The sequence below is a fragment of the Hyalella azteca genome, unplaced genomic scaffold (genome assembly GCF_000764305.2).
Source record: "Hyalella azteca isolate HAZT.00-mixed unplaced genomic scaffold, Hazt_2.0.2 contig12358, whole genome shotgun sequence".
Classification (NCBI taxonomy): Eukaryota; Metazoa; Arthropoda; class Malacostraca; order Amphipoda; family Hyalellidae; genus Hyalella; species Hyalella azteca.
This window is the reverse complement of record NW_025942318.1, coordinates 33,648-59,842: the sequence shown is the minus strand read 5'-3', so window position 1 is coordinate 59,842 and position 26,195 is coordinate 33,648. Positions and strand designations below refer to the sequence as shown.

At 40.8% G+C, this 26,195-nt stretch overlaps 1 protein-coding gene across 3 annotated transcripts in view; it reads left to right on the top strand.

Moving 5' to 3' along the window:
• Positions 1 to 24,834, top strand: part of LOC108672186 (putative GPI-anchored protein pfl2) — a 34,637-nt gene extending 9,803 nt beyond the window's left edge. Inside the window, exons 2-21 of one of the 3 annotated variants that reach the window (XM_018159822.2) lie at positions 7,046 to 7,491; positions 7,799 to 7,861; positions 8,050 to 8,185; positions 8,582 to 8,724; positions 9,433 to 9,579; positions 9,719 to 9,919; positions 10,291 to 10,428; positions 10,673 to 10,909; positions 11,516 to 11,648; positions 11,941 to 12,090; positions 12,432 to 12,670; positions 13,126 to 13,173; positions 13,811 to 13,933; positions 14,307 to 14,633; positions 15,108 to 15,192; positions 15,524 to 17,099; positions 17,618 to 17,778; positions 19,263 to 19,387; positions 22,617 to 22,685; positions 22,967 to 24,834. In XM_018159822.2, the coding sequence (XP_018015311.1) occupies positions 7,348 to 7,491; positions 7,799 to 7,861; positions 8,050 to 8,185; positions 8,582 to 8,724; positions 9,433 to 9,579; positions 9,719 to 9,919; positions 10,291 to 10,428; positions 10,673 to 10,909; positions 11,516 to 11,648; positions 11,941 to 12,090; positions 12,432 to 12,670; positions 13,126 to 13,173; positions 13,811 to 13,933; positions 14,307 to 14,633; positions 15,108 to 15,192; positions 15,524 to 17,099; positions 17,618 to 17,778; positions 19,263 to 19,387; positions 22,617 to 22,685; positions 22,967 to 23,143 (4,422 nt within the window). In that variant the 5' untranslated portion in view covers positions 7,046 to 7,347 and the 3' untranslated portion in view covers positions 23,144 to 24,834. Of the gene's footprint in view, positions 1 to 7,045; positions 7,492 to 7,798; positions 7,862 to 8,049; positions 8,186 to 8,581; positions 8,725 to 9,432; positions 9,580 to 9,718; positions 9,920 to 10,290; positions 10,429 to 10,672; positions 10,910 to 11,515; positions 11,649 to 11,940; positions 12,091 to 12,431; positions 12,671 to 13,125; positions 13,174 to 13,810; positions 13,934 to 14,306; positions 14,634 to 15,107; positions 15,193 to 15,523; positions 17,100 to 17,617; positions 17,779 to 19,262; positions 19,388 to 20,964; positions 21,015 to 22,616; positions 22,686 to 22,966 lie in introns of those variants that run through there. The other 2 variants (XM_018159829.2, XM_018159836.2) reach the window with 2 other exon arrangements.
• The last annotated feature ends 1,361 nt before the right edge of the window (positions 24,835 to 26,195 follow it).

Sequence of the window (26,195 nt, the reverse complement as noted above, 5' to 3'; positions counted from 1 at the left end):
GTAATTTATTGAAATGTATTTGGGAAATTTTGTCGTTTACGTTATATTCCCCATATGATTGATGTCTTCCATTGTTTTAGTTTTAGTTTTCTCATAATTTTCTTATATCCCATGAGATGCACGTGTTAGGATTTTCGCTGGATGATACAGTGCAACTCTAGTCACCTGTTACCTTATGTACGGTACAGTATGTGACACTCTCACGGGTCATTCAACACCGGTGAACGAAGGCTCTTGGTGGGAGGTATGCTCTTCCTTTGGACTTTCACGTGTCAGAGCAAAATTCGAGTGGACTTTTAAGGTAGAGGCATTGGTCTTGGTCGTGCTAGGGCGTGATCTTACATCGGCATCTAAATGTACGTTTCTACTCTGTTGAGAATCTCATCTTATCTCAATATTTACTGGCGAGTTGTAAATGACTTGTGAGATTCAGGGTAAAGATTGAGTGTGCATATTCAGCATGGATCAGTCTCTTGTTTATAGATTAAAATAAAATGCTCCGCACCCTTGATAGCTTTTTCGATCATTTGGTTATCCTATAACGTAATAATTCACATTAGAATTACTTAAGTTTCGCTACGCTCTTGGTTGTTGTCTTTTCAACGAACTTCGCTCATGGCGTCAGAGAAGTCTGGGCGAAATTCTTCACACCCAGATGCGAACTCGAAACCTAATGCATGCCTCCATCGCAACCTTCTTGCAGAAATCGTTCGTGGATCGTGATCAGACAAATTTATTGTTTTGTTAATCGATCGTGATGCGTTCTATTTTTGCACTGAGTGTGATTAGCCTCGCGTTATGCTTCATAGAAAATAATTCATATTGCGAAAGTGAAGTGAGTTGAGGGCTGCATTTCTGAGATTGCTGATAAAAATGGTTGGGTTGACACTTTGGAGCTTGCCGGAAAATTCTCGCGGCGCCGAATCCTGTTGATATCATGTTCGAGTTTTAGGTGATGTCTTCATGCGTAAACATTGTATGCACTGAAATCAGCGATGTACCGCATCGGTATGGTTACAGTTTGGTGACGTTTAGACGGCTCAGATGATTCTCGATCGTAGAGGCAACGATAGTGGTGCTACCTGATGAAAAACACTCGGCGTTGATTGAAAAAATGCGTTTTGTTAATTACACACATTACAAAGTAATTTACTAATCAGTTTTCTTCACACCCACATTACACATAAAACTCCCATTCTCATCTCTCTCATTCCTCCTCATTAAACCCATTCGCACTTGTGCCATAGCCCATGCACTCACCAAAAATATGTCCCAGCTCTCTTATCATTATTCACACTTATAATGATGGCATGCTTATAAACATTGCTATCATCAACGGTGGTTGATAAGAATAGCAGTTTATAATACTGATTGGTATGGGCAGAAACAGAAGCAAGTATATTATGCAATAATGCAGCATTTATGCAGCACGATAATATTGCAAGAATTGTTTAGCAACATTAACCAAGTAGTTAGAAGTTAGAACTGCAGTTGGAGTGCATGAGAACATGATAATTTCTGATCTCAATTCTATTTAAATTTCATTTTACAACCTAGAATAGGCTAGGGTATCCACTTAATTGTCTCTCTATTCATGTATTGGTAATTATCATACTAGTAAATTTGGTCAATGATGTAAGATGTAACTAAAAATAACTGTCTGTTACAGGAATGTGATGAATAAATTTTTTGGCATCAATAATTACTTGTACAATTTTCGTTATATTTTAGTTTGCTTTATTAAGTAAACTAGAATATGCCAGGGTATCCGCTTGAGCCAACCATTATTTCTCTTGACTAAAATTTCACGAAAGAAGGAACGCGATTCATAAAAGATATTTTTTCTTGCATCAATTGAGGTCACCACCTTTTTTGGCACCGAGAACCGGAAAGCCGAAGCTGGTGCGGGTTCAGACCGAGGATCATTTTTGATCGTGACTAGCCCAGTCTCCCATATAATTTGTTCAAGTGCATGCTCTTATATCAAGTTTTCGTATAAAAATTTAAGAACGTTTGAATGATCAGAGAAACTAACTAAAAGGGTCAAATCTGGTCCGTGTTTTGTACATTTCAGTATTTCCTGTTCGATAGTAATGGTTCTTCTGGCGAAAACCTTCATTTTAGTAGTTGGATTATGTAGATTTTATTCAGTCTCGAGAAATGTTCTAGAGTCGTTCTGCAATCTTGCTACTGCTGAGTCCGGCTGAGCATATACATCAGCATTCACTCAGAGTGCATTTTCTTTAGCCGAGGTAACGTTCACTATTTTCAACTATGCTAAATTTCGTGTTCAGATATCGCTAACGGGAATTCATAGAATGCATTAATTTGTTCTACATACATCAATTTACTGTATATTTTTTCTCGTCTACACATCATGGATAATTTTGTGTAAAATTTTATCATGAAAGGAAGTAGTTTCTATAATCAATGCATCTGAATGATTATTATTGAAACTTAGCTATTTGATCATCGATTTGAAAGATGGCCTACGCACCAAGTAAAATTATTTTGCTTGCCTCATTGTTTGTTGAAATTTCCATCATCCATTGAGGATTTTTATGTGGTAGTTGATGGATCGTTTTGTTTGTTAACCACTAGTAATTTGTGTTATCTGTCATGGTTTGATTGTACTAGTCAAATTTGATTTGGAAATTCATTTTGTGACAATTGTTATATACTAATCCTGATCGGAAAAGATCTTCCAGCTATTTTCTTCCAGCTTCTTCATTTACATCAAAGTACAGTTCAAAGTTGCCATGTTACTATTAATGAAACTCAGTTCCCGGGAACATTAGTGATTAAACAGCGTGTGGGATATACTAGAATTTATTGAACCGACATGAATGGACTTGATTTTATTGCCAAAGCGCAAAGTTAGATTCGTGCCTTGCCTGCAACCAGTTGACCTGAAGAAGCAGAAGCTATATGGAAGCAGCCAGCCTCATATATGCGCGCTTTGATGCCTCGCGTCGGTCGTTTTCAGGGCATGTGTTCATTTTAATAGGATAAACAACATAAGACTGGTGATCTGGTTTATTTTGTAACATTTTGATAATATATGTTCCTCGACCACATTCATTAATAACTGTAATATATAATCTATTAAGTGGATTGGAAAAGTTTGCCTAATTTACATACCTGGAAGAACACAGCTCCCAAATCGAATGACTTATCATTGAATTTAACACGCAGGCGTACTAATGGAGAAGAATTAAACCTTTAGCTCCGGAAGAGTTTTCTGTGTTCCAGACGGTGATGTTGCTTTGTACTCTTCAGTTTCGCCGATCTAATTTCACCTGTTTCCATACCTGCGTTGATTCTTTATCATCAGATTAGATAATAAGAACGCGCGAACGTTGAAGAGGTCTAGACGCTTGTGAGTGTCAAAAAATTTCGGCTACTCGTCTGCAATAAGGAGAGCCTATATGAAACATTGTTGTGTATCGTCTATACTCGGGATTTATACACCGAGCTGCTTACCTGACAACCAAGAGCGTACGCTACTCCGTGTCAGGTCGATATGCGTAGAATTCTTGATGCACACTACACGCCTCGTGACGACCGCTCCACTCGAACATAGAGGGAGTCAGTGTAGCAGCCTCGTGTGTCACGTCTCATGCTATACAACACGTGTTCGAATATTGATGCTTGCGTGTTGTTAGATCACATCCTGCTGCTGCGCCGCCCTCTGTACATATAGATCCTTACTCGTCTGGGTTTAGATGTCTCATCACGTGTATCTATTTCTCAATGAGTGACGCTATTCAAACGTCTTTCTTCATTGTTGCGTTTAAACGAATACTCGTGATTTGATTCTTGAGCACTAAATTGTACGTCCAATCTTAGAACATTCAATATGCAGTTTTCGACTTTCGTTTCAAGTTGTTCGTTATGAACTGTGAAAATAGTAGGAGTTGGTAGCAGAGTCGTTCCGGTTCGTTTAATGTTACTTTGTTTGCGAGTGCGTCATCTTCATGTTTTCTATCAATCCGCTATTATATTTTGTTAATAGTTTCTTTTTTCGGCGCTTTCTTCCTTCTGTGTGATTCCTGATACAAGCATTACCTGTGATGCTTGTGCTTGGCCGTGTCTGGTCTACTTACTGAGAATTGTAATCAGTTTTTTTTGTAATACCCTCACTTAATGATACAATTCGTTCAAAATCGTACAGTTAGTTTCGTCTGCCTTTCTTCTTATTCCTCTACTGGGATTCATGCGTGTCCTCTGACTGCGTGCCCGTGAAAATGAACGTATTTTCTCATCTTCTGCCGGTCTCGCCCGTCTTCCTCCTGCGCAGTTTTTGCGCCGCGTCGCTGCTCGCTGGCGTGTTTTGTTGCTTGCGACTTCACTCGCGCCGGCGTTTCTGTCCGTACGTCTTTTCTTTTCAAGAAGCGCCCCCGAACTCTTCTATGAATACCTGCTATTGTTGGAAGCCCTATAACGTTTTAGAAGCTGTCCTCAACAGTCAATTCAAAACGCCAGGGCTGTCAATATTATTTGACAATTTAATTGAAACACTGTGCTTAAATTATTTGAATGTGAACAATAAGCATGTATTTTAGCATTCATTAACAAGCTCACGTATATTATAACTATTAATTCTATCTCTCAATATTATTTGGCTTTAAATGAGCTCTTTCATTTTTCACATTTTACCACGTTTGTCATTTTCGAGCTTTTAATAATTTAAATCTTGGTGTCACACATTGCATTGTCATATCACAAATTAAGTTTTTCAAGAATTCTAGTTTGTTTGATACGGGCGCAATTTGTACAATTGGCTGTGGAATTATTCTTTGCACTCGAAAATCTTTTGTTGAGTGTGAACATTTCATTGGAAAACTTTGAGCAGTGTATATATCTCTGTTGCCGCCTATTGGCTGCTAAAATAAAGATAAAATTTATTTACTTTCCTTATTGTTCATCTGGCATAGACCAGATCGACTTCCTTTATAAAGCAATTATCGAGCAACTATCACTCATCACCAAACTACAGCATCTTAGCCGCGGTGTGCGGCGCACTGTTTTAGGTGTACCAGTTGTTTTAGGTGTACCTACCAGTTGTTTAGGTGTACCAGTTGTTTTAGGTGTACCAGTTGTTTTAGGTGTACCTACCAGTTGTTTAGGTGTACCAGTTGTTTTAGATGTGCCAGTTGTTTTACATGTGCCAGTTGTTTTAGCCTTTTAGGTGTGTATATACCAGTTGTTTTAGGTGTACCAGTTGTTCTAGGGTTTACTGGCATCTCGAGTGCATGCGGCAGTTCAGTGCATAGAGGAAACGCTCTCCTAGTTACCTGTTTCATCGGATGTGCCTGATGTTGCGGTGCATCCAGACGCCCTCTCGGCAATCAGTCATGCGAGTATGAAGCTCTGATCTTTGAACAAGGCAGGGATCATATTATTCGCGTTAATTTTGAGCTATATTCGGTATGCATCACAGTTTTGCATCATGCACGTAATGCCGTACTAATGATATTTATTATATAAATACGTTTTATTTATACCATTTTTCTAAAACTAGTAGGTTTAAATTGAATTGAAGCGTACGGTATATATACTAATTCATATGGAATATTTTTGAAAACATTATATTTATGCCACTGTGTCATGCAATGTTTCATTACTTCAGCTAACTTAATCATCCAGTTGTGGTATCGCAAATATCTCTTGGCAAATATTGAGGGGCTTCGTCTTCACTTTCCAATACTCCTCCATTGTCTGGAATTATTTTAACTTTTTGACAAATATCGTAGATGCAATGATTTGTCTTTTAGACATAATCAGGGTTTTTTTTTGCTGTGTGCATTTGTTAGCGATCTGTTTATTGTTTTAGAAACATGATCAATAAATATTTATGTGTACTTATGTGCGTGTCAAACTTTGATTTTATCACGAAATTTATTTATTTTCTCGCTAAAGAGTTGATGTATTTTCTTGGAAAGGAGTGACGAGACTGGCTCGTTTTTTATGTACTCAATTCTTCCGTTGTGAATGGTATGTATAGAATTTTATACTTCTAAGATTCTTCAATGTCTTCACTGGCACCTATTATACCAATTTCTGGCTCGACATATCATACAACTCTTGCAAAGTTAGTTAACTTGCTTCCCTGTTGCCGAAGCTAAGACTTTAAATTCCAGCTTAATAAGGTACACACAGCGAGCAAGTGTGGTCGAAATTTTCACAAAATGCATCAGTTTGTCTCGCACAAATAAAAAACAAAGTTCGGTGTACTATCGCGATTATTTATTCGCGTAGGAAACTCGAAAGGATCAGTCACCAGCGACTGGCTCGCGAAAAAAGTGGGTGCATCACCGTGTTGACAACCCGACTGAATCAGTAACCAGCGACTGCGACTGCCATCAGTCCGTAAACTCTACACTATAGCCGTATAGCGTGATGCTGTCGTCACTGCCGCGTCTGGTCTAGCGATCATTCTTTAACACGTTTCTTCTATCTCGCGCCGCTGTAATGGAGACCCAGGCGAAGGTCGCTGCCCTGCACCTCAATCCCGGTCTTTCTTCTCATACTTTTTCTTTTCTCACGTTTACGTACATGACAAACTATGGTAATAATGATTTGATTTCACATGACGTTTTTAATCATTGCTCACTGCTGGTGTTCGTGACTGACCTTTGCCGTGCTTCTTTCGTCGTGTTAGGATAAGTTACCTATGTCTATATCTGAATTACGGGTAGGACGGCCTTTTCCTTTCTTCCAGCGTCTTCACTTAGGTTACTTATCTTAGTAATTCTTCATTTCATCTGCTTTCTTAACCCACCGTAGTAATAGCATTCAAAGACAATTTCTTGTGATTGTGTATCTGATGTGACATTGTGATTGCTCTCCGTACATTTTTCTCGGCACTAATAAAGCTGCTGTTTATTTTCTCTTTCTTATCAATGGTCTTCGGATTTTACGTTTTATAGAAAATGTAAGAATTAGAAAACGTTAGCGACGCTCCAATCGTATTCATTCATCAATTAAACATGTAACTTTTGCTGTTGAAGCGTGACTATTTACGTAATTATTTTTTGTGCAGGAATGCCTCTGCAGTCATTGTAGCCTCGAGCTTCCCGCTATTTTCATTGCGGCTTCGTTCTCATCATACAAGACGACTTCTGATCTCGCTTCTGCCGTGCTGGCTCATCCTGTGAAGTACTCAAGCCCCTTGTCTCCACGCGTGGAATACTGCAATATATCGCCAAAAAAATGATAATCCAACTTATATAAAATGTTTATACAATGTCAATATAAGTTTTAAAACACTCGTAATTCGCAGCTACACTCGGCGTATATTTAGAAGGCCCTGAAAGTCTCGGTTAGTACTGCAACCCAGCAACCATGCCTGCTAAAGTGAAGAAGACCAAGAAGAAGAGGCGCATGACAGGCCTGCTGGCGTGTCTGGGTGGATGCGGCGGCAAGATGCCACGGGATGACTTCGAAGATATCACCACGCTCGACTTCAGACACTTTTCACTCACGGAGGTCAGTTTAATGGCATTGCTTTGCCAGCAGACGTAGTTCCTTGACCAAAATACTCCACATGAGTGCTTTTATATTTTGAATTTATCACGCTTTCCTTTTCCGACGATGGCCTAGTTAAATTGTTGTCACTTTTCTAATGCGAAATTGATGCCATTGTCGACTGATTTATTCTACGGTGAGAATTTTATTCTAGATTAATGTCAAATTATTTCACTTAGGGTGCTTCTGTACGCACTTAGACGTTAACTATATGAAAAAAGACAAGTAAATCGAGTGTAGAGTTAACCAAACGCTGGTGTTCGTGCAGGTGCCGTCAGACGTGTTTGCTTGTGAGCGAACCCTCGAAACGCTCTACCTTGACAGCAACCAGGTATGCTCATCCTCTTTCATGCTATTGGGACAATTTCATGCTAGTTTATAACTTTCAATAACTAGGCATTTTCAAAAGTACTTGTATTAGTAGTATTTATTGATTATATTCTTGTAAAATACTGAATTAGAGCATTTAAAATCTCTCGTTATTTCCATACACGGGTATTACCATATCGTGTGTTGCAGTTATCGGAGCTGCCACGGGAGCTGTTCCTGTGCCACGGTCTGCGCGAGCTGAGCGTGAGTGACAACGAGCTGTCGAGCGTGCCTGCTGCTGTGGCCAATCTGCCCGTCCTCGCCTCTTTGGACATAAGCAAAAACAGTGAGATGGCGCCTGAGTAATTGTTTATTCCAATCTTTGTATAGTGAAACGCTACTTATTATAGGTAAATTTGTTTACTAAGAAGGCTTGACGCTTCGTTGGCGGACTCATTTTAGCGCATTTTCTCATTTATGGAAAAAATGCACTATTGTGCTCGCCATGTCCGTCTGTCTGTCCGTCCGTCTGTCCGTCCGTTCGTGACCTCAAGTTTTCGTCGACGAGAAAATGCGCTCTCTGTCACTCACTGCAGGGAGTACTGAATTATATTTTTTACAACACTTCTGATTTGGGAAAGCTGGAGGCTTACTCCGCTATTTAGCACGTACTCTACTGTAACTCTGGTTACTAGGCTAATGTTACAGTATGCAGAGCTTTAATACAGTAATACGTCGTCAGATTTGAGCAACATCCCTGAGAGCATCAAGAGCTGTCGGGAGCTGGCTCGTGTGAACGTCTCAGTGAACCCGCTGTGCAAGCTGCCTGAGGGTTTCACGCAACTCATCGCTCTCAAGGAACTCTACCTTAACGATACTTTCCTCGTAAGGACAATTGTCATAATTATTATTTATCATTATCATCAATTGTTGTAATTATTATTTCTCATTATCATCAATTGTTGTAATTATTATTTATCAATTATTTGTCAATTATTATTTATCATCGCCCTCGAGGAAGTCTACCTTAATGATACTTTCCTCGGAAGGACAATTTTGATAATTATTATTTATCATTTATCATCAATTGTTATTGGTAATTATTATTTATCATTTATCATCAATTGTTATAATTATTATTTATCATTTATCAATTATTATTTATAATCGCTCTCAAGGAACTCTACCTTAACGATACTTTCCTCGTAAGGAGCGCTTCATGTAAGCAATCTTTTGATTTAGTGTCAAACTCTTGGACAGTAAATATTTTTTCGTATGAAATTATTATTTCTGATTTAGTGTTCAACAATCAATTTTGGAATTTTATTTTCGGGGGGTAATTGACTAACCAATAGTGGAAGAACGCCTAGACTTGACATAATTGAATAGTGGTCTTTTTAAATCGGTTTTCCTATGGTGATACATTTAATATGATTCGTGCTATTCATTCTTTAATTCCTTTGTTACTTTCTATAAGCATTAAAGTGCTTAATACTTAGTAAGTTATGCTAATTTTATTCATAGAAGACTTTCGTAGAATTTCTTGGTATAATTTCGTAATTTTTATTGATGATTACTATCGTGATCATTCAGGAGTTCTTACCTGCGAACTTTGGTCGGCTGGTGAGCTTGGAGGTGCTGGAGCTGCGAGAGAACCAACTTAATACACTGCCTAAAAGTCTTGCCAGGCTCACCAAACTACGAACTCTGGACATTGGCAACAACGAGTTCTCACAGCTGGTTAGTTATTGCTTGAACTTGGAGTACTTTCAATCCATCACACAGCTTAAGTTTGAAGAAGAAACACGATAGATGTATGTATTTGGAAAAATTTAACTGAAGAATTAATTTATTTTTCAATAAATTCCATTTTCGTTAGCCGGAAGTGGTGGGTTCGCTTGCGAGTCTCCAGGAGCTTTGGTTCGACAGCAACAAAGTGCGCTGCATTGCGCCCTTCCTGGGCCAGCTGAGCGAGCTCACCTACCTCGACGGCTCCAGCAACAGAATCGACAGCCTGCCTGATGACATACAAAACTGCAAGAAACTTACAGATCTTCACCTCTCAGAGAATCATCTCAAGGTCTGTGCAGCAAGTAGCATTGCAAGAGAAATGACCAAATGTCTGCAAAGATGATTGTCTGCGTTTAAGATGAAAATTGCGGATTTAGACACATTAAATTGGCTTCTCATTGTCAGATCAAGATGCGAATTACAAGAAATTGCCTAACATTTGTGCACGTTTTGAATTTTTTATTCTTGATCAAGCGGTGATGGAGACATGAATGCTAAATCATTTTGAACGAAATTCACCTCTGATCAATCACGTTCCAACTACCTAAGATTTTTTGAATGGCCTGTTGAAAATGCTATGGCTCCTGTGGAGTTCGTTCCTTCAGTGATGACTGCATAATGTATGTATCAGAAGTTTCTCATTGCTCATACCGTGCACAGACCATACCGGACACTCTGTGCGAGTGTAGCAGCCTCGAGGTGCTGCGGCTGGACGACAATGCCTTGTCTTGCCTGCCCAGCAACATCGGCAGCCTCAGCCGCCTCACCGAACTCGTCGTCACTAAAAATGATATCGAGGTTTGTGCCTCAATGAAACTTCGTTAACCTTCATGTACCATTGAATTTTTTCTGTGATAGCTAAAAAATCATCAGCAGACCGTGGAAGTTACTATAATACAATTGAGTTGAGGATAGTACTTAATGTTGAAATGGTACCTATAGATATTAAATTTTACTTTCATTGTAAGAATTTTTTCTAGTGGTCCAGTTAGCTTGTGTCGATTTTTTTTTGGTTGTAACATATTTGTTGCGCCCTGCACAGGAACTGCCACCGTCAGTGGGCCTGCTCCGTAGCCTGCACACTCTGCATGCAGACGACAACATGTTGGAGTCAGTGCCGAGTGAGCTTGGCTCCTGCAGTCGTCTGGCCGTACTCACACTCGCCTCCAACAAACTGCAGGCGCTGCCTCCTGAAATTGGACACCTCAGCACCCTCAGAGTCCTGAACGTGTGCGACAACAGCATCAGGAACCTGCCTGTGTCTTTCTCTAAACTCAAGGTGAGGTCCAATTATAATAATAATGGTGCATTAAAGGAGTGAATACGACAGAATTTAGGTGATGGATGAAATTGAGACATATGTCATGAAACTGAGCAATGACGCAGCCTAAAAAATTAGGAATTGTTTTACATTTTCTACTCGCACCGCTCCTATATAGAGACGCAACGTTGCATCTCTTTGAGGAATCGTTTCTTTTTCCTAGTAATGGAAAGATCAGGCAAGATGCTTACTCTCTTGATTGCACCCATACTGAAAGGGATGAAATAATTTTAGTTACTGTTGAATTTATGATTATTTGCTCCTGTCAATCTTATTTCCGGTAGATTATCTTTGAACTTAAGAAATTTATTTCAGGCGAAACTTGATTTTTAGCATGTACAAATTAAAATTATAGACGCCCTTTTGAGTTTTGTCTCTCTGGGCTCCTTCATCCACCTTTCGGATCGTCTCGTCAACCTCCAAGACTCGAAAGATCGCCGTTCTATACACACAAACACCAATTGAACTTAGCTTGTACTGATCTGGTTAGCTAAATTGAAATGAATTTTGGTATTATAAGTGAGAGGATTCAGTGTGTCTATATCAGATTTGTTTCGTCTGCAGTTGCGTGCGCTGTGGTTATCAGACAACCAAGCCAAGCCGAGCGTGCAGCTACAGACGGAGACGGATCCTACGACGGGACAGAAGGTCCTGACGTGCTTCATGTTACCTCAGCATCCCAGCCAGCGTGAGACAGGTGAGGCAGTTCATTTGTTGGTAGTCCTATTGGTGTTGTGGTGAGTCGTGGGGAAACTAATATGCCTTTGATTATCATGTTTAAGGGGAATTGACGTACTGTTTGCTGTCAGACATAATGTGGGAAATTCGGTAAGCGGCTGTTAGTCTAGTGTTGAATTATGATGCCCTTCCTCGTTTGGATCTCGAGTTATTTTCCAATTTTATTTTCTTCGCAAGTTCATGTCATGCTAATAAATCTTTTTAATCTATTGATATTTAACCAATGTCCTAATGAGACAATTCTATTCCAGAATCTGAAAAGAAGAAGGACGAAGAGCCTTTCCCCATGGCGACGTGGGAGGAGAAGCACAGAGCTCGCAGCCTCATCAAGTTCTCGTTCGATGAAAACGAACTCAAGACCGGGGCCAAGTTATCACGCGCCCCCACGCCTTATCCTAAAGGTCTGTCCAAACAAACGCCAGACTGGGGCAAGTTTGTTCAGTAAAGTAATGTAGCAGAAGTTAAGGATGGGTAATATACGGTAGTCTTAGTCGGTTGGGGGCACTAGAAGAACAGCTAAGATCCATTTTTTTTTGTCCTGCGACAAACATAGCGTAATTTTAAACAGTGATAAATGAACTTGGAACCGTTGCATGACCTTCTTTTTAGGTCTGTTATGCAATTGTATTAACTTTCTCTGCTCTGAGATTTACTCTCCTTCATGTGTTGTATGTATTCTGTTTGCTACGAGAATTTGTTTCACTTCGGAAAATTTTCATTTACCTTCGGACGATGATTGCAGAGCTACGCGCGCTTGCGAAGCATGCGAAGTCGGTGGTTGCAGGCAGCAAGGCCCTTGAGGGGGAGGTGGTGCTGGGGCGTCGAGCCTCCCACGACCCCGACGTGGCGTCCAAAAAGCCTGGCGCCCTGGCGGAGGACAACAAGAGGAAGAGCGCGCCGTGCGTGCTCACGCCGTCTGCTCAACGCCAGCAGGAGAGCTCAGCTGTCACGGCGCAGTATCATGCTGCTGTCGCTGACAAGGTACCTCGTGTCTCACGTGTACAACTTCGTGTTGTGATAAAGTATCGCTCAGAATCATTAAATAGATCGATGTCAATTATAGACTAACTAAATTACCGTTTTGGTTAATCTTGAAGTGAAAAAAATGACCCTTCCTTTTTGGTTTCGAAACTTATTATGAATTGGAAGAAGTTTGTTACTGGATTTTCACCCTTTTAAAATCTTTTACAATCCGTTTGTGATACAGAAACTGCGGGTAGGAAGAATGAAGGCGGATAGGAGAAGAAAGTATATCAATTGAACAAAGCTTACAACCGTTGTACATGCTAGGAACCTGCTCCCTTGGGCGGAAAACTCCTCCTTGATCCCTGTTTTCTATCGCATTGTTACGTCTTAGAAACGATAGAATCTGCTCGCCTTTGATTGTGTGGATTTTAAAATTGAAAGTACATTAATACTAATACAATTTTTTCCAGACTTCTGTGGACATCAACGATGCTGTTGTAAAGACGGCTAATAAAACGGTAAATTCATTAGTTTGGGATATTAGTTAAGAATTGCCTGAATTTATTTAATTGTACTTGAAGGTTCAAACTATTGATCTTGTCTGAACGCCTAGAATCAGATTCATGCCTCGCCTCTCACTTCCGTATTCAACATAAATCATCTTCTGCTATTTCATTTCTATTCATACCGAGTCCCTCAGTTGATGACTTGTTATTAAGAGCTAGGGAGAAACAACAGAACGACTGTCAACAGTTTGTACTAAATTAAATCGTACTAATTAGTAATTAAATTGTAATTAATTACTAAATTGTACTTTCATCGACATTACTTCGATTATAAGTTATCAGTTTTTCAACTTAAGTTGACTTAAGACTCAATAACAGTTAACTTTTTAAAGATACTTACATTAAATTTAGTGCGAATCGGAACTTTATTTGTGACTACGTATGAAAGGTAATAAGTGATTGGTATCACCCTCAGAAATTTGTGATTGATGTCAACATCAATAGAATTGAATTACTTGTGAAATATCTTTACTATGATCTATGCTCGAGAACTTCCTAAACACCGTCAAATTAACTCGCTTCAAAACGCCCCAGTCTATGCACCCAGTGCACGATGGCAGCAAACTCTTATGTTTGTTTTGGTTGCTAGAGCCCCAGCAGCGTGATGGAGACAACCGCCGCCGCGTCCTCTGCCTTCCCTAAAGACGGCTTCGTGCCGGCCGCGGCAGGGCACGAAGAACACAAAGAGGGTCGCACTACAATACAATCACAGGTGAGAGACTTGATCTGTTATAATTGTTATAATTGTGGAATGGTTTCATATTGATTCGAACACGGCCATCTTTTGTTAATTTGCAACTAGATTTTCTTCTGTATTCGTCGAGCTGAAAATCGCTGTTTTTTTTTGTATGGTGCATTCGGTTGACCATGAGAGCTGAAAACGAGCATTTTCAGTTTGGGTGATAGGAGGGATATAGGCCAAGGGCTTTAATTCCTCACCAAGGACTGTACTTCTAAATATCATCAAATGTTTCTAATTTGTGTGATACTTGATTGACATTTAATTTCTTTTTTTAACCTACCCCTAGAATGAGCTTTGCTATTTATCAGTACTGGAGTAATATAACTTTTTTCTTCAATGGCAGACTTCAGCGGATACGAATCAGGCTCTTGCATCTGCCCGAGGCTCATGTTCCCCCGTGTCAACGCTGAATAATCGCGTCACTGCGTCCTCGGTTCCAAGCACGACTCCGGAGCTATCGTCTCCCGTTACTTCGTCTCCTTCAAAGGCTGCCTTGTCAATTGGCTTATCGGCCGTGACCGCCACCTCCTCGACTTCGGTCGTCACGCTATCTAAAGCCTCGTCTGTGACGACCAGTCCGAGTCATGACATGAGCGACGATGACGCGACGGCTGACGTGCTCGCCGAGGCCCTGGAGCTCGCAGACCGTGTAGCTGAGGCTCCTTACAAGGCAAGACGCGGGGCTGCTGGTGTTATTTTGTGCTATTGTTGTTGCTTTCTCACCGCACTATGTAATGGCATGAATTAACTATTGTAGTCTCCTGAATAATATATGATAACTTATAGCTTTGAAGAATAAAATCCTTTAAAATGCGAATGAAAGACATAAAGTCGTTCATCAATTCACAAATGCTAGTTGGAATTTGGTTTAGAATTTCTAACTTTGGCCCAGTTTTATCGGTATTATTTCAAGACTTCCTCTGTTTGCGGCTGTTGGCACCTAGTATCAAACCCGCATTCTTAGTGTATATTACCGGTATAGCCGTAGTTGACAAAGACCGGGCATAAAATTAATTATTTATAGTTTCAATGAGATAATCTCTTATCGATAATTCCCTCCAAAATTTAAATTAAGCAGTGCAAAACAAAAATCTACTTCTTGCCGTTATTGCTCGAAGTGAAATAAGAGATTTTCTGTATTCAGAACTCTGCCACCGAGGATGCCGCAGATCAGAGCAGCACAGACAGCGGCTACTGCAGACCTTCTCACCCGACGAGTTCTCAGTGCGGTGAGTCTAGCATAAGTTCTTACCCTTAGGTGGCTTAGACATCTCAGTTACAAATTAGGGTGACGAAAAGAAGACACTTCAAAATTAAAATTGAGCGTTCTCACCGAGCGAGTTACAGATACTTTTTGTTAAAATTGTGATGAGATGAATGAGTTAATGATAATTATGATATCGATATTATTTGATTTTATATTTCATTTTCGAATTCTCGTGATAGCCTTGATTAGTTACATCATTAGTAACGCTAAATAATTTCTCTAGTTACTTTTGCGCGATTCGGGACAGCAGTAATTTATCCATCTCAGTGAAGTTCTCACTGTATTTACTGCAGACCTGAGCGACCAGAGCAGCGAGCTGATCTCGCCCACTCCGTCGCTGCCGTCCGAGACTGTCAGTCCGAAGTACTCAGGCAGCCGACACGGCAGCTTGTCTCGTGCTTCTCCTGCTCTTAGTTATGAGGGCTCCCCTGCGCACTCTCAGCAACCAAACATTGTTAATCCTAACGTGCATCATGGTCTAGCTTCGTCAGCTTATACCGTGAACTTGCCTGCTAATCCTCCCTCATCACAGTTCAAGACGGTTCCCTCTCCATCTTCTGTAATGCCACTCTACCCTGCCATGTCACCCCATGAATTGCCCCTGAAATCTCCTGCCATTGTATCTAGCTCAGCCCTTCAAGACCCGACCGCCGCTTCAACAAACATTGACGGTAGTTCTTGGTCCAGTAGTAGGACCACCTCGCAGCTTGGGGAAGTTCCAGAAGAGCTTCCGACATTGCCGGTGATAGGCTCCCCGCACCGTTCAGGCCAGGTGCCCTGTCAGCCGCGCCCTGGGTCCTTGGCCCTCGCCAGTCTCGCTGACAGCGGGGTACTGAGTGACCGCGCGGGATATCTTGCTCGTCCAGGTTCTTTGGCGGCGCCATGCAACACGTTGGGCATTCCTCCAGCTCCTCCTACTCGTGCCGTGTCGGCAGCCACAGGACTTAATCATACTAACCGACCTCCTAGTGAATATGACTCGGCCAACACTGCTAGATCTCCACATTCCAGTGAACTTCACTCGCCGGCGCACCACTTTGCCAGTTCGGTGTCAAGTAGCCCTTATGCTCCAGTAATTGGTTCCAAGATACCGAGTAACACAAGTACACATCGATATGGCGACTGTACTTCTCCACCAAACGCTGGATACTCAGTTTCATCCGGCGCCAGCCGTGGCAAGCAATCGGCATCTCGTATTCCCACGAATAGACAATCGTCGTCCACGTTAGTTGGAGGCTCGAATGACACTTCCAGAATTCCGTCTTATAATTCACCCCACATTGCAAAATCTGCGAATGATGGCTCTAAAATCGCTCACCCAGGAAACTTTGGAGGCGCTGTGGGCATTCAGTCTCACGCGTCTGCTGGTCGGAGTTACAGCAGCCTCAGTACAAAATCTAATATTTCGTATACTTCATCATCAGGTGAACAGCACTTGTATAGAAATACACCCGCCGATTCCCGTCTCCCTGTCGATAAAGAATCGCGTATTCCATCGGTTTTAGACGTTCACCTCAGCAATGGCAATCGAGGGCCTCATGTTCCGTCTGCTCCTGGTAGTCGCATTTACTCTCCCTCTGCAACATCCCCTCCTGCAGCTTCTCCCCATCCGATGTCCCCTCCTGCAGCTTCCCAGCACCAGATATCGGGTACGCCTGGTACTCGGAGTGGCACCGGTATCCCGATGCCGGGCTTTACTCGATCCAACAGCGGCACGAAGCTGAAGGACGCTCGTGGCACCGCTGCTAACGTGGATAAATCTGGCATTGCTACGAACGGTGGCAGCAAATCTCACTTGCCTCTCTCTCCTAATTCATCCTTCGACTCAGGCTACAGAGCGGCTCCTCTCAGTAGAATACCCAGTGTTGGGTGAGTTGGGTTTTTTGTCGAACCATTATTGGCTCTGATTCTAATGAAATTTTGATGTTTTACACTTTTACTATTGTGGAAGGTTTGCGTATAAGTGTACATTTTGATTTCCTATTGTGTATTCAAGGGCGCATTGTAATTAAATCAATTTAGTTTATTCCATACATGTCGCGCACTCTGAAATTACAGTAATGAACACCAAGGCTTACTAGTATTTCTTGAAGCTCACGTAAAGGACTCGTTCTTTGCTCGACAATATCGTACTGTGGGCTTAATTCGGTCGGATCTCACTTTAATCATTAAATGATGCTTCTACTTGACCTCACTATCTTCATCAAAGAAGGTTTTATTTTAATAAAGATTATTACGAGCTGAGGATGATGAACGAGCTTTTATGAACGAGCTTTAATACTATCATTAATGATTTTTTTGGTGTGAACAAATTTCTCCGCTTTTGGAAAATAGTGTTATTGCTGATCTTTTAGTTGACAGTTTTTGATGAAATTCTTGTTGTTCAGGAGCTACAGCGTTACGGGTGCTCCGCTGTCCCCCGTAAACGAGGCCATCAACACCTCGGGCTTGCCGCCCCCACCGCCGTCAGCAGAGCGACCGAGCGGCCTCCAGCAGCCCAAGATCTCCTCGAGGATTCCTCAGATGGGAGCTCCTGTCGCTGCGTCAGGTTAGCCTTCGAATCCTACTGGGAATTACATAGCAGCAATGTCATCTGATCTGGGAATGTCATCTGATCTGGGAATGTCATCTGATCTGGGAATGTCATCTGATTTCATCCCTGATTTCAGAATCTCTCCTAAAAATTGCAATCCACGACTACAATAATTTTCTTCATTCATGAATCCTAAACGCAAATTCGGATTTAGGAAGAGTATACAAAATCGTAATTAACACCCTTGTGGCTCTTGAAATATTATTGATGTTACTAAAATAATAATTCTACTAGTGATCAAAAAGTTGATGGAAATCGATATTGCGTATTTTGTTCGAGGATCCCTAACAGGTACAGCCATCCAGCCTGAAAATTAATAGCTGTTCGATGATTTTAAGGCGAATTTGCCGACTCAATCTTAATACATCGCAAGTGTAGTGTCTTTGAGTCGTTATTGTTTGCCTGTGAATATTAAGAGAGATTGCATGTTGTAAATTTTGGTTATTGAGTTGCATATCTATCGCTCTTTCCTGTAGTAAGAAACTTGTATAGTTTGTATAATCTTGCAAATTTCTCTTTTTTCTTTGTAAGAAAAAAAATGGGATCAGTGGTTTATCTCTCTTACTTTTAGTCTTTTTTTTTTGAGTTTTCGTAGACGTTGGAAGGGGTTTGATTGAGGTGTGCACTTAAGTCCACGAGCATTTGTTATTCTCATGAACCGAATAGTAAGTTTTTTTTGTCATGGTTATTTATTTAAGACTTCAATTATATTTTTGCTTGATTTGCGTTTGCTGCAGGCTTTGTATAGCACTTAAGAGCTCAAATGTGCCAAGTATACAAGCAGCTTTTAAAAGCTGTGAGTCGTTCACTTCATACGTGAACGACTCACTTTAGCTACGCAGCGTGCTTCACACATGAGCTTAAATTATGATACACCGGCAGGTTAACCCGGCGTTGCTCGGGATGGATTATCTCAGCGATTCGAAATACCTTTATCTTGCTTAAAGGATTCTGTCTCAGAGATTATAATTATTTCGAATTGCGCATCCGGTTAATAATTTCGGAACTAAAGAACGATGTTGAAGAAATGCCCCTTTTTAGTCAACATATATCGACCTCCATTTGACTCTTTGTTTGACTGGGGAAAGAAATTCAAATTATTTAGCACACATAAATTGTACGTTTTCATAATCACCACTTTATAATTAGTCCATAACCTGTCATGAAATGGCTTTCAATTCAATCTTTTGAATTGGAATATCGCGGCACTTCAGGCATCGCGGAGACGTGCGCGAACAGCCCTTGTGTGTTTGTAGTGCCAGGGTCCACGTACACATACTTCTATAAAAAATGTACAAGATTTCGCGAACTTGCATGCTGTGCGATTGTTTTTAAGTCTGAATTTTCAAAGGTTATTTCAACCCCATGGGAAATTGTTGAAATAATTTGGAAGGCCGAGCTCGCGGTGTTTGCTTGTGCTCAGCTTTGACCCACCACAGGCCAGAGGGGGGCCAGAAGCCCCCCCAGCACAGGAGACCAGGGTCCTCCGTCAGCTCATCCACCCAGCAAAGCTCGGTCCCCGGGCTCGGGCTGGATGTTCGGCAGCCACCAGAATGCCCGCGTGGTATGTCAGCTGTAGCTGCCCGCTACCTTGTTTGGTTTATTGCCCATTTCTTCCTGACTTGTTCTGCCCCGTTTAGTGTCGGCCTTCGTTAATTCACCGTCATGGTTTCCTTCAGCAAGCTAACTAGTGACGTATATTTCAATGATAATTTCCCAATATTAACAACTTTCCAAATCCCCTGCTTCTCTTGCAATTCTTGCTTCCTTTTGATCAATTTTTCTTACACAAGTTCATTTTTTTAATTTATTTTCGTTCCATTCTTTTGATACCGACAATTTCGGCTGTCGCTGAGCCGTGATCATGCGTGCTTATCAACAACATGTCACCGCTGATGTCAACATGTCCTTACCTTCGTTGGCAGCTGGTATTCTAACCATGTTTACAGGCGGTCCATCGCTGTGGTGATAATGTGAACTTTGCTTTGCATCTTAATAGTTACTTAACTTTGTTGGGAGTTTGGGTTCAACTAATTACATCTCATTATTAACTGTTATTTTGGTTGTCATTAATACTCATGATTGTTGTCATGAGTATTTCCTCAACATGGAGCATTCCAATGGGATTCGTTTTCTTATTTGTTGTTGTTGTTTGAATTAGATATAATTTATAACTTCCCACATTTTTTATGAGATATTTTTTCTCATTCTTTAAGCATTCCATGATATTTCTCTTTTAATTTCATCGTGCGTCTTTTGTCTTATAGTATTCGTCTTGAGTTTTTTGATCAATCGAGAGACCCAAAATTCTCGTCGCCTTCATATTCCTTTCACAGAGAGATGATGTTGAATTTTTATACAATTATAGAAATAATAAGTTAGCTTTACTCACTAAAATTGAAAAATAACTAGTTATTATAGACAGCCCCGATGGCTGGGCTCTCCACCGCTAACGCTGATCGCTCATCTAAACTCAAACTTAATTTATTATTGCCACTTCTCGACTTATTGGGTCGACACCATGGACACTAGAAGTCGTGTCTGCGGAACTGATCCTGAACTTTATTATTTGCATCTGGTCTTCGCTTGTACAACTTTTAATTAATAGTACTTATTGTTAGAGCTTTGAAAGTACTCTACGGTGTAAAATTTTCGTCATAGCCCCTAACGTACTTTCAAATGAATTGTTCCTTGGATATTTTAATTAGGTTTTTCCGGTGATCCCGGTCTGAGTAAAGTTCGCAATCTAGCTTCCATTCACAACTGTTCTCAATAAACTTGCAGACGTTTTTTTTATAACCACGACCAGAGTTCCATTTGCAGTTATATGCAAAGCCGAAATATTCGAATAAGCTTACGAAGCAACTACGATTTTTGAAAGTATTCAACATAATTGATATTGTTGAACGATATTCATTTTTGATGTGCACTCGAGTTTTCACGGTCACTCACTTACTTGATCCTAATGAAGCAGATTCTAGTAAAGACTTCCTGTATTGTTCTAAATCTCAGTTTAATTCTTTCCATGTAAGAATTTAATTACTACTGAAAGTTACTTGAATATGAGAAGCTTAATAAGCTGGATGGTGGTTGATGGTGACAACACAGTGCAGTAATTGCCGCGTGTCTTTGTCCCGTCAGTGGAGCGGCCACCTCCCTCAGCGACGGACCTCCAAATATCACGCCAAATGGTACCTGGCCGTTCAATGTTATTAACCTGTCACCTGCACCTAATATCAAACACCCTGAGTGTATCGTCAATGAGTTGCACGCTAGCACCTAATTTAGGAGCACCCAGACTGTATTATAAACGTGTTGTACATCTGCACCTAATTTAGGAGCACCCAGACTGTGTTATAAACGTGTTGTACATCTGCACCTAGTAACGCACAGCACATGGAACGTGTTACTCGCCTGCACCTAGTAGCATCCAGAGTGTATCATAAACGTGTTACTCGCCTGCACCTTGTAGCATCCAGAGTGTATTTTGAATGCGTGACAAGCTAAAAAGTTATCATCCAGTGAGTGAGTTTGATGTAACGTTTGATTCGTGTAATCTGCTTTTGATTGTGAAGGTAACATGTTTTTTTTCTGTCTTCAGCTGTGAAACAGTTAATATCATTGTAGCAACTGTCCATTTTTCTATTTGTACATAAGTTTGGATTGCCCTTCTTCTATTCTGCACAAATTTTTCCTGTTATCACTGAGCTTTCAACTGCATTTCATCTTTAATTTAATTCTTGTTTGTTCTTCCCTTCGGTAAACGTTTTGGTACAGATCTGTCAACAAACATTGATTAAACGCACTCTTGCGTGGACAAAGCAATTTTGTTCAAGCTTTTGCTTCACGCCGCTGCAGTTATATTCATTTCAAATTGAAATTCAGGCTCGTTTACTCACATGAAACCGTGGAAACCGAAAAAAATGTAATGAAATTTACCAGCAAATTATGTAAATCGGCAATGCAATCAAACTTCCCGAACAAATAATATTTCGACTTCAATGTATTCTGGGAGGTTGTCTAAGAATTTAAGTAGATGTAATAATGAAATACAACATCTTGACAACTTCAAGTCTTATTGAATTTGATGTTAACTTTGTTAGATGTTGGCTTGTCGCATGAATGTTGCTGTGCCCCTGTTGTTCTTGCTTGCTTTTAAATCATAATTGCTCTATTTTGAACTGGGCAAAGACAGGCCAGTGACTTAATTCTATGCTTATTAAGTCTTCATAGGACTCGGTACGTACCGATAGCGTTATTCTCGTGTAAGGTTATATTCTTACAGTGTATTACTGTGTTTTAATCAGTTCAACTAACATATAAGGCACTGCTTTAAGAACGATAATTACTTCTTTTGTCTGACTTTGAACAACACACGTCTACAAATGGATTTTTGTATGGGTGTAAAATTGATCCAGTCCCCCAATTAATAGACTGACGAATAAGAGTTTGTAAGTATGTTTTTGTGTAACTAAGCATGCTTTAAAGACATAAGAGCGATGTTGAGAGGATATTGGTTTACAGTACCCATGCATTAGCATGCGTACTTTATAAGTACGCATGTTTTTATGTTCTAAAATTTGAATTGACATTATTTGATCATAGGCATAGCTGCAAAACTATTCAGCCGGTGATAAACAGCCATAATAGCTTGAGAACCTTCCCAGTTCCATCATGACTCATTCTCTTATTATATCCATAATAAATTATTTGTATTTATCTGCCCCACATTTTTGTATTCCCATCTATGCATAACATTTTTCCAAGCTTCATATATTCCATTACTTGAGCAGTTCCCAGTAATCATCGAGAAGCAGCCAGCGCCCGGGTTCACCATAGGCCTGCTCTCTGAGCCTGAGAAGGTAAGCTCTCATCGTCTTGTATTAAATTACAAGTCTCAACTTTTGGTAATATTTAAGTGCATTGTAATTGCTGGTAATTTTACGGAGCAATATTCTTTTTCATCTTTTTTTATGCATATCGGAAGCTATAATTTATTTCGGTTCCATTAGTAGTCCAACAGGTCGCCACAACCTTTAGTGCTCTATTTCTTACGTGTGTGACTTGCTTGATCCTTGTGCTGGCTGCCGCTTTGGTATATTAAGTTCTAATTGAAGCAAATTGAGTGGTTGCCTTCACTCAGGTGGTGGTGGTGACGTCAGTAGAGCCTGGAGGTCCAGCGTCAGCAGCGCTGGCGGCAGGTGACAAGCTGCTGCAAGCTGACGGTGAGACGCTGACTAATGCACCATCGCATCTGCTCAGCGCCCTCATGGCCCCCAACGGTGACACTCTCAGCCTGCTCGTCAGCCGCGCCCCCTGACCCACCCAAGCCTCCAGACCCACCCGCGTCCCCTGACCCATCTTTCGCCCTCTGACCCACCCGCGTCCCCTGACCTATCTTTGCCCCCCAGACTCACCTGGTCCAACTGACCCATCTTTCGCCCTCTGACCTACTTGGGCCCTCTGACCCACCCATGTCCCCTGACCCACCCGCTACCTGACCGAGCTGCTCTGGACGCCCCCCCCCATGACCGAGCTGCTCACCCTACCTTACACTCTCACGGTTCCCAGACTCACTGATCTCATGTCTGCGTACTCATACTCTGATCTTGTTTAATCGTCGGCTGTACAGGTCCTGTTAGTGGGAGTAATTAGGATCATGTTCAAATAGGAGAATCTGTCACTGTTTGTAGCCATTTTCAGTCTCAAATAAGTTTTAGACGTCAGTAGTACCAATATCTGGTATCTGCGCTCAGCATGAATTACGGTAATGCCCAGCATTCCTGCATCTAGCTCCATCAGCTGTTCGGTTAATAATGTTAATATTATCTCTGCCTTGTTATTGTAGTGTTACTAGTGATGCTGCATGCATTAACATCAGACTTGGTGCTGCTAAATTTGATGCAATAGTTCTCGCCGTGCAAACATTTTGGCGAGGATGTTTTTTTTTTTATTTCCCTCATGCTGACCACGGTCCCCTCACTCCGTAAACCCTCGATACTCTGTCCAGTAACTCGCCATAACTTGTTAAGTTATAAGTTTATGTGTTCCAGTAAAACTTAAGTTGAGTTCTATGGCTCCACCTTCACCGCAATAATAGATGCTAAATGTATTGAACACTAGCGCACTTAAATTTCTCTTATAATGCTTAAGCTTTTTTTATAATATTAATGGACAGTCATCAGTCAATGAACGGAGACTAAACTCTACTTTCAACGGCTGTTTTCCAGCATATGATCTCCGGTATCTGTGTGTAATTTTAATCGCTAGTCTTTTTCAATATTGCCCACATTATTATTATTATATTTTTATCCTGAGTTCCTTCCTTATATTTTTATTTTATCCATCAGGCTGGAAGGGATCATGCTAATTCCAATCAAATCTCCAAGGAGCAGCTCTAAGACCGATAATTGCTATTAATTGTCAATCGAATGTGTTTAAACGAACCTCGTCTACGTTACCTCATTTGGTTGCCGCTTGACGTTCCTGATTAGCGTCTGATGGCTAATTTTGAGCTAATTATGTGTGCGGTTATCGACCAAATCACTACTAACGTTACTCAATGTGAGTCGCAAATTCTAAAAAAAAATCTATTTAATTCCAACTCGTCACATATTTATGAGCATTTTTGCAGTCCCCGTTTTGAAACTTTAACGATGTGAAGCTATAAGTCTGAATGGCTGGCGCTCGCACTGCCGGCTCGTAGCACAGCGCCAGTGAAGGCTCTGTGTGTACAGATATTTGATTTAACTAATATTAAGGCCTCAATTAAGCCGCACCGAGGCTGAACTGTAACATTTAAGCATTCCAGTTAGTGCGTGCAGTCATTAGTGTAAGCTAACTAATGTTTTACTTTATGGACGCCTGTACTTATGATTGAAAGGTATTTTATTAATATGGAGTATTTGAAGGGACGGTTTCTTTTATTTTATCATGTCAGACAATTTAAACCTTTCACGTAACTCTGAGCCTGTTGATTCTTTATATATAATATGTCACCAAGAATTTTTACATGAATTTTTATTTTCCCTGCAAAATTAAGGTTATCACATGCATGTTCTATATATCATTCGTCTCTTGATGAAGTTGTTTATTTCTTCTGCGAATATATCCGAAAAACAGGTGAAGATGAACTTTGAGTAGCTGATCTGTTTAAACCATTGAGCTGCTCAATTTAAAGTATTTGTCTTTGTATGCCGTTTTTGTTTTTGCTGTATCATGGAAATGACGTATTATCGATACCAAAATATGTATTACTGATAAAGTTTGAGTTCGCCGCACGACTTTTCTGCTAGTCAAGTACTTTATTTCTTTTGCTTCTTGCTATAATGAATTACCGGAGTCCTTTCTTCATTTCGTTGATTCTTGACTGTGAAAGCGATATCCATCAAGTGATGAGAATGAAATCTATATTCATAGGATTTGCCCGTATACAGGGTCTCCGGCGACACGGTTTCATGCGATCAGTTTTTGGGGATTTTTACAGCTTTCGTGAGCTTGTGTAGGACGGCTGAGAATGCGGGAAGTTCTGTGCCTTCTATTCCTTAGAGGAGACCCAGAAGAAATGGAGCTATCAGAAGCTAGCGAAGAGATTTCAGAAGATTGTGTTTTTCGAGTGGCTGTGGACACACCACGTGGGATCGGCGCCGCACACCAAGTTTCTACGGTTCGTTGCTAATGGATATTCTTATTGCAGTTGTGAACTGACGGTGCCATGGTAGAAATTGTGGGAAATTAAAGCTACATACACTAAGAAGGGTTCCTGTTAGGTTGCTAATAAATTTTATTAACACTGCAACGTTGTGGCGTAATTTGGGGGGTATATTCCCAAATAAACAAATTGTGGAAGAGAAATTTCTTTTAAATCTCTAGGAGTTGTATCTCTCTTTTCATCATACAAGTCTTTTTAGAATTGGTTAACTGGTAGGAATCGTCGGACGGGTATCGCCTATGAATTTTTAAGGCCTTCAATGCACGACGGCGGCAGTAGTGCGGCCGAGTACGAAGACGCTTCCTGAGGCGACAGAAGCGCGATCGAGTACGATATCGTTTCTAAAGCAACCTCAGCTCAGCTCTGTTCTCTGCGTACTCGAGCTAGCTATGCGCTAATGCAGTCTCTGTTCATATCATGACTCGATTTGCAATAAATTGATAACGATACTTCTGGTCAATTTCAGTGATATATCAAGGTCTGTTATCCACAGTACGCCCAAACTCAGAAAGCGGTATTTTGGACCACGGTGTGAAATCCGTGCTTAGTCCTCAGATCGCCAACGAGGATCTTAAACTCTCGAACGTAGGTCTACAGACTTTGTAAAGTGACATCTGTTGGATTTGCTGGCAACGTACCGTTTTCAGGTGGATGTCCAAAG